At 44.2% G+C, this 18101-nt stretch overlaps 2 protein-coding genes across 25 annotated transcripts in view; one reads left to right on the plus strand and one right to left on the minus strand.

The window, feature by feature from the left end:
• LOC108657046 (neurobeachin) overlaps positions 1–18101 on the minus strand; it is a 119135-nt gene that overhangs the window by 94478 nt on the left and 6556 nt on the right. For 6 of the 24 annotated variants that reach the window (XM_089264007.1, XM_089264015.1, XM_089264013.1 and 3 more), the window contains exon 1: positions 6739–7226. The exons of 1 other annotated variant lie outside the window; for it this stretch is intronic. In XM_089264007.1, coding sequence (XP_089120133.1) covers positions 6739–7026 — 288 coding nt within the window. In that variant the 5' untranslated portion in view covers positions 7027–7226. Of the gene's footprint in view, positions 1–6012; positions 6038–6738; positions 7228–18101 lie in introns of those variants that run through there. 17 more of the 24 variants (XM_089264017.1, XM_089264008.1, XM_089264006.1 and 14 more) reach the window with 5 other exon arrangements.
• On the plus strand, positions 14176–16909 carry LOC108657882 (uncharacterized). Its single transcript, XM_018110534.3, has 2 exons — positions 14176–15114; positions 15526–16909. Exons 1-2 carry the CDS (start codon positions 14437–14439, stop codon positions 16651–16653), a joined length of 1806 nt encoding a protein of 601 aa, XP_017966023.1. The 5' UTR covers positions 14176–14436; the 3' UTR covers positions 16654–16909.

Here is an 18101-nt window from a genome sequence, read left to right on the forward strand (position 1 = left end):
TGAATGAAAGATTGTGATGAATGATTGACTAATTAATTGATTGTGGATTGATGATTAACTGAATGGGCACATCAGATGATTGATTAGAACGAATGATTGACTGAATTTCAGGACTGATTAACTGAGTGATTGACTGACATTCAGGACTGATTAACTGAATGATTGCTTGCATCAATGATCGATTAAATGACTGACTGTAATACGCATTGTAACCCTGGAAATGTATATGTGATAATCTGTATAACTGATTGAATCAAGAAATCAACGATTGATTGATTGATTTTCTGGTTTATATACTAATGTATGCCTGCTTGACTGCATGACCGATTGACTCAATTAACTACAGATGCATACAATATTGCCTGATTGATTTGCTGAGTGAGTAACTTAGTTACCGATTTAAATATAGACACGTGAATTAGTGATTGACCTACTTTTAGATTAACTGATTGATTTACTGACTGATGCTCCATGCATGGATTAGTGATTGACCCACTTTTCGAGTCAGATAAATGGGATACGCAAATGGAATGGGCATCCTCTAACATTTTGAAGCATCATTGATTGACAGCCTGAGTGACTCATTGACAGGCGTCAATAAAGCATCAAGTTGACTGCCAAACTGATGTAAGCAAAGCTAGTGAAAATTAGAAAACTACTGTGTGAAAATCAAAGCGAATTTCCCTTGGTGCAGCCTGAGCGATTAGCTACCTGGCCAAGTTGTAGTTTATTTAGTGAATTACTATATTACTATTAAAGTGACTATCAGAGCAGATATCTTATAGTCAATCGCACACCTGCCACACACTGCGGAGCTGACCAATCAACGGGATATGCGACCGCAACTGCTTCAATGAGGAGCCCCATGTAAATCAGAGCAAATGTTTGCTCTACCGTTGTTGTTAGGGAATAAGCCGCGTAGCATCGCAACAGCGAGAAAGGGATAGAGAAAGGTGGAGAAGGGAGAAACTGCGACAGAGGCAGAGGCTTTGCCTTATACAGTCAGTCCGTAGCCTCTGCAGCGTCATAATTATGTATTGGAGACACTTGAGCTGCAAATTAATTACACAATTTTCTGCACAATTCGAGGTAAGTAGGTAATGGACGCCACCGGGGGCAGAGGCGGGGCTGGAGTCACTGGCTGGGCAGCCACATTAATTAGCGTTCATCAATCATGTTTGACCGTAGCCGTAGACGTAGATGGCACTTACAAGGACACACGGCAACAGCAGGAGCAGCAGCACTCAGCGCAGCAGTCAACAATGTATCTACATACAACTTCCTCCCTCGCTCACCCCCTCACCCCCTCTCCGCTATCGTTTCTCACTTTGGTATCTGGCGCCTGCGACTTGGTGCAAATATTGCGCAATTTGTCGTCATTATCCAGGATATTGAACCTCATAATATGCGCAGACATCATCAATTCCAAAATGTTGACGGATGCACGCACCCCTCCCGTGCCACTGCCCACCCCCAACCCCACCCACTCCCCATCTAGGGACGCTGCACCAAGCGAAGAGCCCGCTGAGCCAAGGGCGCAGATAAATTAAGAAAAAACACTGAGTGGAGAGGAGGCGTGAGTGGGACGTGAGGCGGGCGTGAGTCGGGCGTGAGCCGGCATTGGGTACATGGCCCAGCTGAAGTCTCACACAATCTACTTAGTCGAAATGATGAGAAATCGCAGAGCAGCGTGCGACACGATGTCATATTTATCGATAGCAATAATAGTAAAAAGCTCGATTGCATTTTACGGCGACGTAAACAGAGCCGAAAGTTTTAATACGTTTGCTCTTCCAGGAGCAACCGCAAAGCTTTTATCGATAGCACATTACTATCGATAACGCAGGTATGAACGTAACTACGGACAGTTAGTTGTAAATCATAACTATATATCGATAAATGGGACTTATAAAAAAATAACGGTGTTATCGATAACGATAAATGAAATCTGATATCGATTGGTTGCAGTAGCAGTTAATAAAATCTAATGTGTTATCGATAAGAGAAAAATCCCAAAAATAAGTGTGATAAATCTATCGATAATTATAGCGGCTTATCGATATTACACTTGTTATCGATATTCACAGTCCGACGAAGCTCTCTAATAATAGATTCAACCTGTCCATCAGTAAAGCTAGTTATCGTTAACTAAACACTGCCCTTACCAGTTATCGAGAAGATTCGATATATATATCGACTCAAGTGCTAGGCTCTACTTTATTTGATATATAAAGACTGTGGCCAACGATTCAAGTCCATCGACTTCATAGAGTCAGAGTCTGAGTCTTGTGGCTCTGCGGTTCGCTTGGCCCGCTGTGGCGACGAGCAGGCGGCGCACGGGTGGGGTGGGGCATCTACACAGGCTCTACAGCGGGCAGACAGCATTGACAATCATTTTACACTTGGCAGGATATTATGTAAATTGCTTTTCATATTTGTGCAACATTTAAATTTACACCCAGCGCAAAGAGAGCGAGTGAAAGAGAGAGAGCGAGAGAGAGTGAGGTGGCTTGGGTGGTGCGACAGTAAGTAAATCACAGCAGCAGCCGCTGCTGCGGTGGTTGCTGGCGCTGCTGTTGGTGTTGGTGTTGATGTCAAAGTAAAATGTAAAGGCCTAACAGGCAGACATCATTATAATGGCAGACAGCGCCAATGGCTGATTGAGTGAAAGAGTGACAAACTGAACGAGCGACAGAGACAGAGCGAATGGGCGAGTGGAGACGATGGAACAGATAGTGACAGGCAATGGCAATGGGCACAGTGGGGGGGCAAGAGAGGGGACGGAGGGGTATGGCAGAGGCACAGAATTGTCGCTGAGCGCTGAGATGCGTCTACGGGGAAAAATTAACGATGCGTAAAAAGTCCTCACTGTGGTTTTTATTTATATGAATGTCTCACTCTCTCTCTCTCTCTCTCTCTGGGTGTATGTGTGTGTGTGTAAGCGTGTAACTCGATATGTGTGTGTGTGTGTGTGTGCGTGCGAATTTTTTGAGTCTTGGCGGAATTATTTGATAGCCCCAGTGAAATGAAATTGCAATGTGTCAGTTTTAATGGCGCTGCAATAGCTCCCAGCGCTTAATATACAAAATAAATCTGTGTGTGTGTGCTCGCATGTGTGTGTGCCGTAAAATGCACAAAATGAAATGTTAAAATCCTGACAGAAGCCGCCTGGGACAGTAATGCATAGACAACGGCCATTGAGTGCTAAGTACAGTTTAACAAACACATAAAGAAGAGCAAAACAAACAACGATAACGGCAAGTGGTGAATAGCGAGGAGTAACGAATAGAGAGAGTAACGAGGAGCGAGCTGTAAAGAATAGAGAGACTAAGTAGAGTAGAGAAAGTAACGAGTAGCGAAGAGTAACGAATAGAGGGAGTAACGAGTACAAAGGAGTAACGAGTAGCATAAAGTAACGAATAGAGAGACTAAGAAAAGTAGAGAAAGCAACGAGTAGCGAAGAGTAACGAATAGAGCGAATAACGAGCTGATGGAGCATCGAGTAAAGCAAGCAGCGAGGTGAACGAGTAGAAACAGTAACGAGTGAGGCAAATACCGTATAGAACGAGTCTTGAATAACGAAAAAGAGAGAGTAGAAGGGGGAATAACGAGCTAAAATAATAAATTCATTCGCTACGTGAAGTAAAGCAATGAAACAACGAGTTGACAGACTAACGAGTAGACCAAGCAACAAATTTACGGAGTAGTAAATAGAGCGGGTAGCAAGCGGAAGAAATAACGAGTAGAGACATGGATGAATGCATCAAAGTGATGAACAATAACGAACGAGGTTAAAATCGATAACAAGTAACGAATAACCAGTAGAGCGAGAGGTTCAAGGACTGGTAATGGGAAGAGAGAATAACAAGCAACTATCAACAGATAAATACAAAGACACTTGAAAATAACGAGTGCAAATCATTAACAGTCGATAAATACTCTCATTACTCATTGTTCTTTAATCAGTGCTCATTATGCATTCGCCAATAAAACTACGCCAAAGGAGCAACAAGTGACGAGAAAGAAAAGTCTAAGAGTGACGAGTGGATGCGATTTAAATACCACAGCGCATTACGAGAGGCCGAGAATCGGCTGTAAATCAATATTTAAACAGTTGCCAGAGCAAGTTGCTTCAGCTGCAACGAGTAGCTTAAAGGGGGGCCAAAGAGAATAAAAAAGCAGATGGTGGAGTCAGCAGCAGAGAAAGAGAGGAGAACGGGGGTGGGGTAGTGGCCAAGTGAAATGCTTGCAATTAAGTTCAAGGAATAAATGCCAAAGGCAAAAGGAAATGAAGTTGTCAGCAGACTGAAAAGCGAATGCAAATAAATATTAAAACAGTCGGTAGAGAATTGAAACGAAGTCAAACTTAATTAAGAAGTCCCATGAAAAAGACGAGAGGCCAGATAAATCAATCAAATTTCGCCAACCAACCGGCAACAGCAACGCGTTGCCAAGGAAATTGAGTTATAAACATGCGACGATTAAACTGACTCCAGCTCCAGCTCCAGCTGCTCCATATCAAAGCAACCCGATTCAATTGGTATTGATACATTGATATAAAATAAAGAGACGAGAGAAATCCTGACAGATAATGCTATTGATTCAATTGAATATGTATATGTATAAATGCGCATGCATATGTATGTGTGTGGGCATAGCAATCAGACTTTTTGTTGAATAAACTTTAGCGGAAATCAGTCTGCTCGCATTATTTAACTGTAAAGAGTTAAGTCTGACATGTATATTTAATAAACCCTCTGCAATGAGAATTTGCCTAAATAAATACTCTTTAGTATTTATTTATATATATGTATTTATCATAGCTCGCGAATAACTATCAACCGATGCCTTCTCTCTCTCACTCACACTCTGCGAGAAAGCTCAGAGAGCACGCTTGAATGATATTCGCAGTGTATTTAACAGTGCGCAGAGAGCAACCAATGGCAACAGTTCTTTTACGAGCTCGTTAGCGATCGGCTAGCGATCGTTCTTAGTTTGCGTTGCTTTGCTGCACTCTGATTGGTTCGTTTGGAGCCTTTTGTGCATGATTGAGTATGTATGCGAGAGCCTGCATGTGTGTGCGACTGTAAAGAAAGAGCATTTGCATTGACTATTGCAGGCCTGCTCGCTTACAGAGTCTCAGTATGCGAACGTTAAGCGTGCTATCCCTCTCCAACCAATGTTTGCTAATGAAGCGACGCATGCTTAGCGCAACTCAAGGCGCTCAACAGAAAACAAAAACGAAAAGAACCGAAGTCTGTTGCTCAGAGCGAGCGAGAGCGAGTGAGCATGATATTTTTCGGCTGCGTTTGCAAATGGAGCGTAACGAATGAAACGAACAACAGTTAAATATTGACAAACTACGATTTGTATAATTTTTGCTTTTTTTGTAATTAATCTATTTTGTAATCATTCGATATTTTTATGATATTGTATAATTACGTAAATAATTTTTTAGTATTTTTTTTATTTATTTATGCAAATATTAGATATATTTTGGTTTACTATATATAAATAATATTTTTGTTATTAATAGTTTCGTACTCTAACTTTAGAACTTTCATTTATTTATTGGTTATATATTTTTATTGCATTTATATAATTTGTAAAGCGTTTTATAGTCATCATATTTTTATGTAATTCGCATTTTGACATTTTTAAATTTAATTAATTATTTATAGGCTGTATTTGCCTGAAATTTTTAGCTTTAAGCTTTTCGTATCTGTTCTCTGGTTTTAATTTAGCTTAAAGTCCTGTTTACAGGACAAAGCCAATTATGTTGGAAAAATTCCACAGAATTTGCATAATGTCAACAGTGCAGGGCTAACAAACACACACACACACACACACACACACACAGAGACTCAGACACACTTGCATCAAGCTGAAATCTCGAATTGAAATTCTGTGGCCAAATCTCTGTCGTGTGTGTGTGTGTGTGCGCGTGTGCTTGTGTGTGTATTTTGGCCAAGTTAAGCATTTGCTTTTAATTAACTTGAATGCTGTACTCACAAAAAGCCAGCAGCAGGTGTTGCTGTAAGGGGCGTGCATTAAGTGGGCGTCACTGGACTCAACTCACCTGCAAAGATACCGAAAAGAGCGAAAAGAGAGAGGAAAATGTGTTAGAAAATATGCAGACAAGTTAAATTATATTATATGAATATCGGCTTATGGCACATGGTCGTCTGGTCAGTCTGGTCAGTATTATACGGGCGATTCATAATGGGGACAACGACTGGCCCCCCACTCACGCCTTCACTCACCCCCTCTATCTGCTACCTTTCCCGCTTATGCTGTCACCGTAAATGTAGTTATAAAATTCATATCAAAGTGAGCTCACAAGCCAAAATCCCAAAATCAGCTTCACACACACACACACACACACACACTCTTGCTCTCTCTGTGTGTGTGTGTGTGTGTGTGAAATGTATTTGCCTATTTACAGCCTATTGCACATTTTGATGGCTCGTTAAGGTGGAATGGGGGCGGAGGGGCTGGGCTATGTGAGTGTGTGTGTGTGTGTGTGTGTGTGTGTGTGTGTGAGGGTAGTAAAAAAAACTTAGTCAAGCGCAAACCAGAAACTAAATTGAATTTTCTGCAGGACGAAATATGAGACACAGATTAAGATTGAAGCCCAGACTCTCTCTCTCTCTCTCACTCTCCTTCTCTGCCTCTCTTTTGCACTATCTCTTTTCTTCTTTTTTTCACTCCCTCGCTGCTTCTCTGCTTTCCACTTACCGAGAACGCTTTGAGAAATACCAAACACTGTATGATGCCCTCCATGGTGTCGCCGGTCAAGCAAAATGTCCCGGTCAGATGGCGTCCCTTGCGTCCCACTGTGGCTGCGGCCAGCGAGGCGTGGACCAGGGCGCGCTGCTGCTGCTGCTGCTGCTGGCCGGCGATGCCGACGACGCCCTTGACGCCAGCAGCGGCGCTGGCAGCGGCAGCGGCGGCCGTTGCCACCACACCGCTGGTCAGCATGCGGGGCAGTGGGGCGGCTCGCATTAGACGCTCCAGCGAGTCCATCTCTAGTCTCTGTGTGTGCGTGTGTGTGTGTGTGTGTGTGTGTGGGTCTGTCTGTCTATGCTGATTGCTATCGATGGGTTATCGATTAGCCGTTCACAATTTGCGATTAACTGTTATCGATTATCGATTGTTGATTGTTGTTTTCTTTCTTTTTTACTGTTGCTTTGCTGATTTTTTTTTTTTTTTTTTTTTGCTTTATTCGTATTATTTTTCGTACGCTTTTATTTGTTTTTTCTCATTGTTGGTATTTTTATATTACACTAGTACTTTTTTCGGTATTTTCTTTTCGTTTTTGTTTGTTTGTTTGTTGTAGACTTTGTTGTATTTATGTTTTGTTTTTATTGTTGTTGGTCTTTACAAGTTTTTGATTGATTGCTGCTCACACATTTGTTCAACTGCAAAATGCGTGTTGGGAAATTCGTTTTCATTTAGTATATTCTCTTTGATTGAATTGGTGGTATTTATTTTTCGATAATTCCTCATTAGAATTTGCCAACGGAACGAATCGAGAACTCAAATCAAACCGAGAGTAAAGAAAAATCTACAACTGTCTGGCCGAATCGACGGCCAGTGAGAAACTGCACCAGTTCCAGTTCCAGTTCCCGTTCCCGTTCCCGTTCCAGTTTCAGTTTCAGTTTCAGCGAAACAAAGTGAAATGAAACCAAGACGAAACTGGAACACGGCTAATGCGACCCAAAAATAAAAAAAAAATTTAAAAAAAAAAGCAAAAGAAAACAGTCAAGAAATTGTCATTATGATGACTTCGTACCAAAAGGAAACCGAAGGACAGACAGCGAGACAGACAGAACAGATAGAGATGGCTATAGCGGCTCTCTCCCTCTCTCTCTCTCTCTCTCTTCTTCTCGCTGGCAGTAACTCTTCTGCTCCGCTGACTGGGGACTAATAAAATGCAAGTTAAATGTTTGTTAAAAATTTATTGCCAAGGACTGAGCGCAGATATGTTCAAAGGCAGCCAAAAGACAGAGAAAGAGACAGATAGAGTGAGATAGAGAGAGCGAGAGGGGGAAAGAGGGAACGAGAGATATGAGGAAATGGAGAGTAGAGCGAATGTAAACTGAAATCTTTTGGCAGTTCACCAGGCGACAAAAATGTAAGCTTCAGACTCTGTGAGGATAATACAAGATAAGCCTGCAAATTTGCTAAAATTTCGGAATATTCTCTTACGTTACGGGCTTACGGGCATATTAAAACTTTTAGCCGGCAATTTAAAATATAAATGTATAAAAATGTATTATAGCGAATTTTAGATTGCGGTAAACCTCAAGTTTCAGACGATAAAAATAAAGCCCTGTTGTTCTGCTGAAAACATAAATATCGATAGCATGCACATCGGTTATCGATAGTTTTAACTATTGTGCTTTACCCTCCAATTTAGAATATTAAATTAAGAACTCACTACAGGATGATGATTCGAAAAAGTTCTGTGGCAATGCTGAGCCGTTTATTATCGATAACATGCACATAAGTTATCGATAGTTTTAGCTATAGTACTTTATCCTCTTTTATATATTAGATTACGGGATATTGATTGAAAATAGCTCTATTACTATGCTGAACTGTTTATTATCGATAGCACTATATCGAACTATCGATAGTTTTATTATCGATAGTGCTAGCTGGCACTCAAATTCAGTCCATAAAAATCTTCATTTTGTCACTTGTGTCGCCTGCCGTCGGCTGCTGTATGTGTGTGTGTGTGTGTGCTGGTGTGCATGTTGTCTGCGTTTACAGTTAAAGAAATATATGCATACTGTGAGACCCGCTTGACAGTCGTCAGCGCGTGGTCCAGTCTGCAGTCTATAGACCTTAGGATGCTCTGCTTTATGCACTGTTGCCCCAGTCTCACACACACGCACACACACACGCACACACACACACACCCTCCCCTCGTCTCTCTTCCTCTGTCTTCATGTTGTGCTCCGCGCTTCATCTTCGGTCCGAGCTGTTGGCTCTTCCGCTTCCATACGCCTGATGCTTCAAGCGTAATTTATCTGCTAGCAAAGTGTGTGGCTGCGACTGTCAGCAGGACTCCGGGCTGAGCAGGAGTCGGCAGAGCAGAGTAGGGCAGGGCAGGGTAGGGCCAACAGCCAGCAAAATTTATGCAGGCCAACGTATGGCCAACAGTTGCCAACACACACACACACACACACGCACTCATTTCTTATTGAGAGAAAGCGAGGGCAGAGGCAGGGGCAGTGGGGTGGGGTAGTGAGATAGACTGTGTATTAACTGCAGCTAAATCAAAGTTTTGAACCAAGTTATGAATTATTTGCCATTGTGCAGCATGCGAAACATTTCTTTGTCGCTTTGTGTCCGGGACGAGCTCAGTCAGGAAACGACAACGGGGCAACCTTTAGCCCCAATTCAAGCCCCGCCCCTCCCTACCCGGACGCACCGCCATCCACTCGCACTCTGGTTTCCGGCGCCTGCGACGAGGCTATCCGGCGGATGGGCCTCTCCCTCAATACCTTTTGCTACCTGCACTGTCATTGTGGCCCGGGCCCGGGTGTGGCCTCGTCCGGCTCTGCCTTTCTACAACATTTTTGTGGGCCAAGTTAATTTGAACATAAACAACAACAACAACAACAACAACAGCTGGCTGTGGCTCCGCTTTTTTTCCGTAGGAGGAGCAGACTAACAAATTTGTATAAAAATAAATAACAAATAGCAAAAGAAAAAAAAATAGAGAGAGAGAAGCGAAATGAAAAGCCAAAAAAAAAATATGAAGAAGGTTTTCTCTCTTCTTCTTGCTCGCTCTTTTTTCTGTTGAGCTGAGATGATGCGGCATTTGACTTTCTGGGACAGCCGAGACACGTCAATTTCATAGACGACCCAAAAAAAAAAAAAAAATAAAAAATAAATAAAAAAATTGTATACAAAAATTATTGTTGGGTTCAACAACAACAACAAAAAATTAAATGAAGCACAAATTAAGTGAAAATAATAAACCCAACGGCAAGCAAAACCCCAAACACACACACACACACATACACACACAGAGAAATAGAGAAAGGCAGCTGGCCAAAAAAGGGCGTGACGCTGCTTCAAGAAAATGAAGCACTAAAGCTAATTAAAGCTTGACCGTGCGCACAGTGGGGCAAGGACAGCGAGTTGGCCAAGAGAAATGCCAAGAGGCTGACTGACTGCAGACATGACTAGGCTACAATGTGACCAAATATTTATATAGAAAGTATATCGTTATCGGTCTTAATATCGATTCGATTTGTGGCGATATTTTGAATAAATATGTGCAGGAATTTGCTATTGATGACACACGGCTTATCACAAGACAATTTGCATGCACTTATCGATAGCTATTCAACGATCGATAACATAACGATAAAACGCGTCGATAGATACTTTAACTTTCGTTATGATCTATCGAGGCAGCTTTATCGACTGAGTCAGCATGCATAATATGATCTAAAACATCGCTTAATAATCGATTTTTCAAAATATAGAAACTTAAATTGAAATCGATAACAATCATTTGCTCAGTATATAATGAATTCTGGACATATTTGTATAGACATATATCAATATATGTCATCTTTATATGTCATACATCAATTTCACCTACTATCGATAAACGATAGCAAAAGGCAGTTCGAAAGAGATAGTTAAGAAGCACATTCCACCCTAATGAACACAGAGAGCAGCAGAGAACAAGCCCTCAAGCTGTCTCTCTCTCTCTCTCTCTCTCTCTCTCTCACTCTCTCTCTCCCTCTCTTGTGAAGAACTGGAAAACTTATCGGACACCGGCTCGAGTGGCGCTTGCACTGTGCGTGCGTGTGTGTGTGGGATTGGGAAGGTCTAGGCTAGGGTTACGGCTTGTGGGGTCATGTGTCTTTGGTCAAGGCTCGAGTGCTTAGAATCCCTGCAAATGAATGGCTGCGCATTGATCTAATGAGCTGTATTTACATTTCAAAGCAGCTGTAGCAGCAGCAGCAGCTGAAACGGGAGCAGCTGAAAGAGAATGTGAGTTGTAGAGCTGAAGTATTCGAGAATTGCGTGTGTGTGTGTGTGTGTGTGTGTGTGTGTGAGGGTGCGAGGCTGTGCAGAGGAAACCGAGGAACATTGGACAAGGGGACGATTGCATGCGATTTGTTTTATGGCCGGGCATGCACATTAAACGCGCAGTTAATCACACGCAATGGGCGTGGCCAGGCGCCTAGGCTCAGGGCAGAGCGTACGCGGCGACAAATCAAATTGATTTTGCACTGCGCTTAATACACTGCACAAGCTGGGGCATGATGGCTGCGACAGTCGAAGCGGTGAGTGTTGGAAAGCGCCCAAAGCTGGAAATGTTCTCTGAGCAGTAAGTGTTGCATAATGCGATGATTTCCAAAAAGTTATCAAAGTTTCGCAATCCCAAAATGTTAATATAATAATAATTTGAGTGTTGGCTAACGCTAGAGGCTTGAAATTTCATTTGACTGTGTTAAGTGTTGGCTAATGCTGTAATTTAGTTACGTTATGCATGAATTGATAGCTCTAGAGCCGCCATCTAGAAATCGAGTATTGATTAACGCATTAACATCGAGATGTTCTCGGCGTAGTGTTGGCTAATGCTATAATCCAGAAATCATCTAGGAGAATTGAAGTGCGTTGAAGCTGCCCATTGGCTAACGCTGTTATTTAGTTATGTTATGCTGGTATTCAGTGTTGGGTAACGGTAGAATTTGTCTCTGAGAGTTGAGTGCTGGTTAACACTAAGATATCTAAATAGTTTTTGAGAATTGAGTGTTGAGTAATGTAATATTCTAGAAATATTATCTAAAAACTTAGTGTTGGCAAGTGACATTTTTAATCAGGCATTTAGTGTTGTATAACGCTTTAATTTAGAAATATTTCTTAGCGGGAAGAAGAATCTTTCTCAACGACTTGCAGTTAAGTCTAAAATGAACTATTTTAAACTGTCTAAGAATTCAGTGTTGGTCAATGCCATAATTCAGACCTTTTGAACAGCAATACTGCTCCAAGGTCCACTCACATAGATAAACGAGAGCTACCCGCTCAGCTTGGGCTAACTTTGAGTGCAATTGCTTGCCTTTGCTGAAATGCCTGCCATTTGCTAGGGTATCTGAGCTGCGGCTCGGTCGTCTGTCTCTTTCTGTCTCTTGCTTTTTTTGTTAAGACGTTTTTTGCTGTTGCTGTTATTGCTGGCGCTGCTGTCGTTTGGGGCTTTAGCGCCGCATTATTAAATCACTTTTATTGCCATTGAAATGTGCAAAAGTTTTTGTGCGTTGCCGAGCTGCCGCGCCCACCGCACAGCCCACCCACATGCAGCCTCCTTCGCCATGTCAGCCAAGGGGCCGTGCTATGTGGCGTATGCGTAATATGAGAGCCAAAGCGTTACACTCATATTTTGTGGCTGTCGGCGGGTAGCTAGGCGACTCGAATCAACTCATTGACAGTCACAAAGCGAGCGAGAGAGAGAGAGAGAGAGGGAGAGGGAGGGAGGGTAGACAAAGAGGCAAGTGAATTATAGATTTGTTGTCTGTAGCTGCTGCTTCTAGCCATTGGCATGTGTGACTGACAAGACAGCTAAACAACAACAGCAACAACAACAACAGCAACAACAACAACAGCAACAACAATAACAATAACAAATAAACAATGAGTCTTTGGGCACTTGAGGCGCCACAAACAAGACACGACACGAACAACTTGATATCGAAGCAGAAAAAGCGTCTGCCTCGCAGCCATCTAAGGCCTAGCTCTGCGTGGGTGTATACGCACACACACACACACACACACACGCGCGCTCACACATGTGCTTCTGTTTGGCATCACAGAGCAAAAACAAAAATCTCGAATCGCAAATGACGTCAGTTGAATTCAAAACAAAATTTGATGTTCAGCAAAAGTAAAAGGATTTCATAAGTTCTAAACATTCGCAATGGGCGACTGAAGGGTGTGGGCGCACAGGGGGTGGGACAATGCAGAAATATCAATGTAGCGAGCATATTTCAATCGAAGTAACAATAAATGGGCTGCTGGGCCAGCATATGCGTTCATTATACATTGAGGAAAGCAAAGGGGGAGAGAGGGCAAGGGAGACTAGAGAGACTAAGGCAGATATAGAGACAGAGAGAGACAGAGACAGAGAAAGAGAGAAAGAGAGAGAGAGAGAGAGAGAGAGAGAGAGAGAGAGAGAGAGAGAGAGAGTGGACAGCAAGTTGGACATAGTGGAGATAGAGAACTAATTGAAATTGTCCTTTGAGCTTACTTCATGAACGCTGTTGCCTCTGCACGAATTTTTGCTGTGATTTTGCATTGACCCCACATAGGCTCTGCCTTCCCCGCTGTTCACTTTCCTCCTGACCTCTTTGGCCCTTTGATATTCTATCAAGCATGCAGTTTCCCTGACTGATTAGGTTTAGCTTCATCAAGCAGTTCATGCAGCTTCGAGTCCTCAAACTCCTCCCATTCCCAGTCGAGGTCTAATGTCTCTGCTCTTACACTTGTACTTGATCTGACTTCGAGCACCGTCATTTGAAGCCTCCTCATTTATCTTTTTCCAACGTCCATTGTAATCGTTCAATGTCCAAGTTTTTTTTGAATTTCCAAACTTAATAATAATTACTGTAAAGTTTACGTTTTTACTCTTAGTTAGCTCACAAATGAGTTGACTTTGAATGCTTAGGGTGCTGATTTTTGATATGCTACGTTCTATCTGATATTATATGTGGCTCAAGAATCAAATGTTAGTCAAGAGTTAAGCTTCACTACTCTGCTATTACCTTATATAAAAGTTCAGTTTGATCTGCCTATAGACAAATTCTGCTATGCCAATCGACAGTTAAGCGATAGTATCCAAGAGCAGGAAAGATATATAACCATTATCGATAGTTATTCGATGCACTCTATTCATAAAACTAATCGATGACTGTTAGTTTTATCGATAGTTAGCGCAATTTATATTCGCCATAAGCAACTCGTTCGACTCTACAAACGTCCGATAGCTATTCGATTCATCGACAGTAGCAACGCTCCAGTGGCAAACAGGCAATACCTAACAGGCTTATCGATACACATTCGATAGTCACATCCAAGTAGAGCTCTAAAGTAGGCCGGGAACGAGCTGCTCAGTTGCCTGCTGCCAAGCTAAAGTCTAAACAACATTCCGACTCGAGCATAGCTCCTACTCTGTCTCTCTCTATTTCTAACTCTACCTCTCTCTCTCTCTCTCTCTGGGTGACCGTCACTCACTCACTCTCCCTCAAGCAGAACAGAACAAACAACAATAAACAAACTCGATAAACGCTAAACAGTTCACAAAACTCCAACAAGAAACAAAGAAAAGAAACGTAAAATAAACCAAATTTATAGATATATATATTTTGTATTCCGGATCAGTGAACAGAAGAGTTCTTCCTCAACAAGATGCCGACCATGATGCCGTGCGTGACTAGGGTGGGCCGCCCGCTGCCCGCAGACTGCTACGACCGGCGTGGGCGCAAGATCGCACTGGAGCTGGAGAAGCCCGTCCGGCTGCCCAAGCCGGAGCCAAGCGAGTTCCCCTTCAAGCGGCAGCCGCGCGTCTCCATCTGCGAGAAGCAGCTGGCCGAGGGACTGCTGCAGCAGCGCGAGGGCTTCCTGATGGCGGGCAAGAGGACGAGCAAGCACCGACTGCAGCCGGGCCTGCCGCCGGGCACGCTGCCGCCGGGCACCGTGCCGCCAAAGCCCGTGCGGCTCTTTCCGCGGCCGAAGCCGACGAAACGCAAGGGGCTGGGCGGCGAGGCCACCTACTTCCATGTGCAGGGCCGGCCATGGGAGTCGATTGGGTATGCGACGCTGGAGAAGGAGCATGTCGATCGCCTGAAATCGTCGCGCCCGCCCACCGCCGAGGAGATCCAGGCCGAGGTGGAGCAGCTCAGGGAGGAGGAGCGCCAAAACAAGGAGGAGGAGAATCGCATGCGCAGCTACTACCATGAGATCGACGAGGCGCGACGCGAACGGGAGCTCGAGGTCCAGCGACAGATCGATGCTGAGGCCGAGGACGATGATGCAGAGAAGGCAGCGGAGGCGAAGCGTCTGATGGTGTTGCACAAGTCACTGCAGGTGGGTGAGGCTAGCAGAGTGATCGATAGACAGCAATTATCGATAACACCAATAGCTATACTAGTGGTCGATAACACAATTATCTATACTAATAATCGGTTATAGTAATCTATAATACGTATTATCGATAGCACCAATAACTATACTAGTGGTCGATAGACAATAATTATCGATAACACAAACATCTATACTAGTTATCTATAATACGTATATATAATGCTGATCGATAATAGCAATAGCATAAGCGATCAGTTTTGATATGTTATCGATTATCGATGATTGGAATTGATAATTGTACAGTATATCAATAACATGCATTGATCAACGATAAGTTTCCGGTTTAGAAAATGCAATCGATATTTTTACATAATTGTGACCTATCGATATTTATCGATTTTTCTCATATTGCAGGCACGCCATGAAAACGATGTGCGCGTCCAGTCGGCGATTCGCTCGATTGGCGCTGCCAAATGCAGCGCCATGTGGACGACACAGATCGAGGAGCGCGCGACGATGGAGCGCCTGCAGGCCGAGCACGACGTGGCGCAGGCGCGCAAGGACACGGCGTTCAACGAATCCAAATGGGGCTCGGCGGCGGAACAGGAGCTGGCGGCGCACAACAAGCGCCTTGCATTCGGCAATGCTGTGCGCCAGCAGATCAACGACCACCGCCAGCTGCGCCATATGGCCGAGGAGCGCCGGCGCGAGGAGTCGCGCCAGATGCGCGATGCCTACGAGGAGTACAAGCGCTTCCAGGCGGACAACGCGGTGGCCACCGGGCAGCGGAAGAAGAACTATCGCAACGAGCTCTTCCACTACATCAAGCTGCACCAGGACTTTGGGCGCATCCTGTGCGAGCAGGAGCAGCGCGACGAGCTGCGCGCCAACAAATACGTGATCGAGAAGGAGGCGAAGCGGCTGGAGCAGCGCCAGCAGAAGGCGGCCATCGATCTGGCCAAGGAGCGGCGGCGCGAGGCCCTCTTCGTGATGCAGCAAAAGATTCTCGATGCCAACGACAATCGCGAGGAAATGCGCCTGCTGGCCGAGCACGAGCGGCTCGAGCGCAAGTACCGCCTGGAGGAGCGCCAGGCGGTGGAGAAGCGCCGCCGGCAGGCGGAAGAGCTGCGCCAGGGCAATCTGGAGGCGATGGCCCACGTCAATACGCTGCGCGCCTGCTACTATGCGCAGCGTCAGCGCGAACTGGACGAGATGAAGGTGGATCGGGCCAAGTACGAGGAGCAGCAGAAGATCGAGCTGGAGAAGAAGCTCGGCCGCAAGCTCGATCTGCACGAGGGCGTCACCGCCCAAATGGAGGAGCACGAGCGCGCCCGCCGTCGCGAGATCGAGAACGAGCGCCTCGAGAGCGAGAGGGCGCGCGCCATGGAGAAGCAGCGCCAGAAGGAGATCGACATGGTCATCAGCGTCAAGCTGAACGAGCTGGCCAAGAAGAAGTGCATGCCGCAGGCGGCGCTGCAGTCCCTCACCGGTCGTGTCACGCACGCACGCGAGCCCAAGCTGTCCGCTCACTTCCTGCCCTAGAGGGCGAACGTGCCGTGGGGCGTGGGCGTGGCGAATGTTTGAACGTATTCTAATTGTGCTTGGCTTTTTTTTTCTTCATGTTTTGTGCTCGATGTGATTGTGATTGGAGTGACAGCTCTTAAAAGGGACACACACACACACACACACACACACGCAGAGAGAGTTACATTAGGCAGCGGTACGCATATACACACACACACACTCACACACACACACAGCAGGCTGGCATTAAAACTTGAAGCATACTTTGTGGCGACTTTTCCTTTTCTTTCCTTTTTCTTTTCGGTTCTTTCTTCTCTGGCTGTGGGGGCGCTTGTTAGCTGTCAACTGCAGACTTGTTAACTCAACAAGTTTTACAAAACACACACAGGCAAACACTCCCACACACTCACACACACACACACACACTCACACATGCAGCTCATTAAAAACAAAATCGAAAACTAAAGCAAATGTCGAGTGCATAAACCAAATGATAAAACCCAGACGAAACCCAAACAAGTCCTGCGGAATCAGTTGAGGCTTTGATTGCCAAACAGAAAGAGAGAGAGAGAGTGAGAGAGAGCGAGAAAAAGAGAGAGAGAGAGAGAGAGAGAGAGAGACTAGTAGAAATTTGATGGTGAGGGAGAGGGCGGAATTTCTGGTGTATTTTCTGGTGTTTTTTCGGCTTGTAATTTGTTTAGCCTTCACCTAAGCCTGTCAGCTCCTGCTCCTGCTGCTCCTACTGCTGCTACTCCTGCTCCTGCTGCTGCTCCTGCTCCTGCTGCTGCTCCTGCTGCTGCTGCTGCTACTTCTGCTGCTGCTACTCCTACTGCTGCTACTCCTGCTGCTACTCCTGCTTAGGCAAATCTCAAGTCTTTGATAAATTGAATTGGATTTGTCGCATTGCTGAAGAGACAAAGCGCAGCATTTTAGATAGATTATGGACAATATATAACTAGAGATTATGAACAGACATTCAAGGAGAAACAGAGAGAGACAGGGAGATGGCTAGGAGTTAAGTGACCCTTAAGGCCTTTTGGTTTAGTTTGCATTTGCAATCAAACTAAGCCCTTAACTAGTTTATCGATTACGGACTGTTATCGATAAATAGGAAAAGAGTAAAGCCAAAATAATTAACTTTAAAGCGAGTGACTTATAAGAACTTCGGGTTTTCTAAGCTAGTTCTGTGAGATCTTATAGATCGTACATATATCTGGGTGCGAGCGAGATAGTCATACAGCAGGTCATTTGAACAGGGTTGTTACGAGTGTCAAAATGCAAAGTGACTGGAAATACTCTTTGTAAAAAAAGCAGTTTCCAAAGTTTTCATTCGATTTGAGGAAACTTTCAATATAGAAAAACTATTCGTAATAATTTTCTTAGCTTAGAAAGCCTCTTAGGAAGCTGTAGAAATATCTGATAGAGAAGAAAAGGTCGAGAAAAAACAAAATAAATAAAATGTTAAA

Source organism: Drosophila navojoa, chromosome X (genome assembly GCF_054131105.1).
Source record: "Drosophila navojoa isolate 15081-1374.11 chromosome X, UAZ_NAV_1.0, whole genome shotgun sequence".
In the NCBI taxonomy this organism is placed as follows: domain Eukaryota; kingdom Metazoa; phylum Arthropoda; class Insecta; order Diptera; family Drosophilidae; genus Drosophila; species Drosophila navojoa.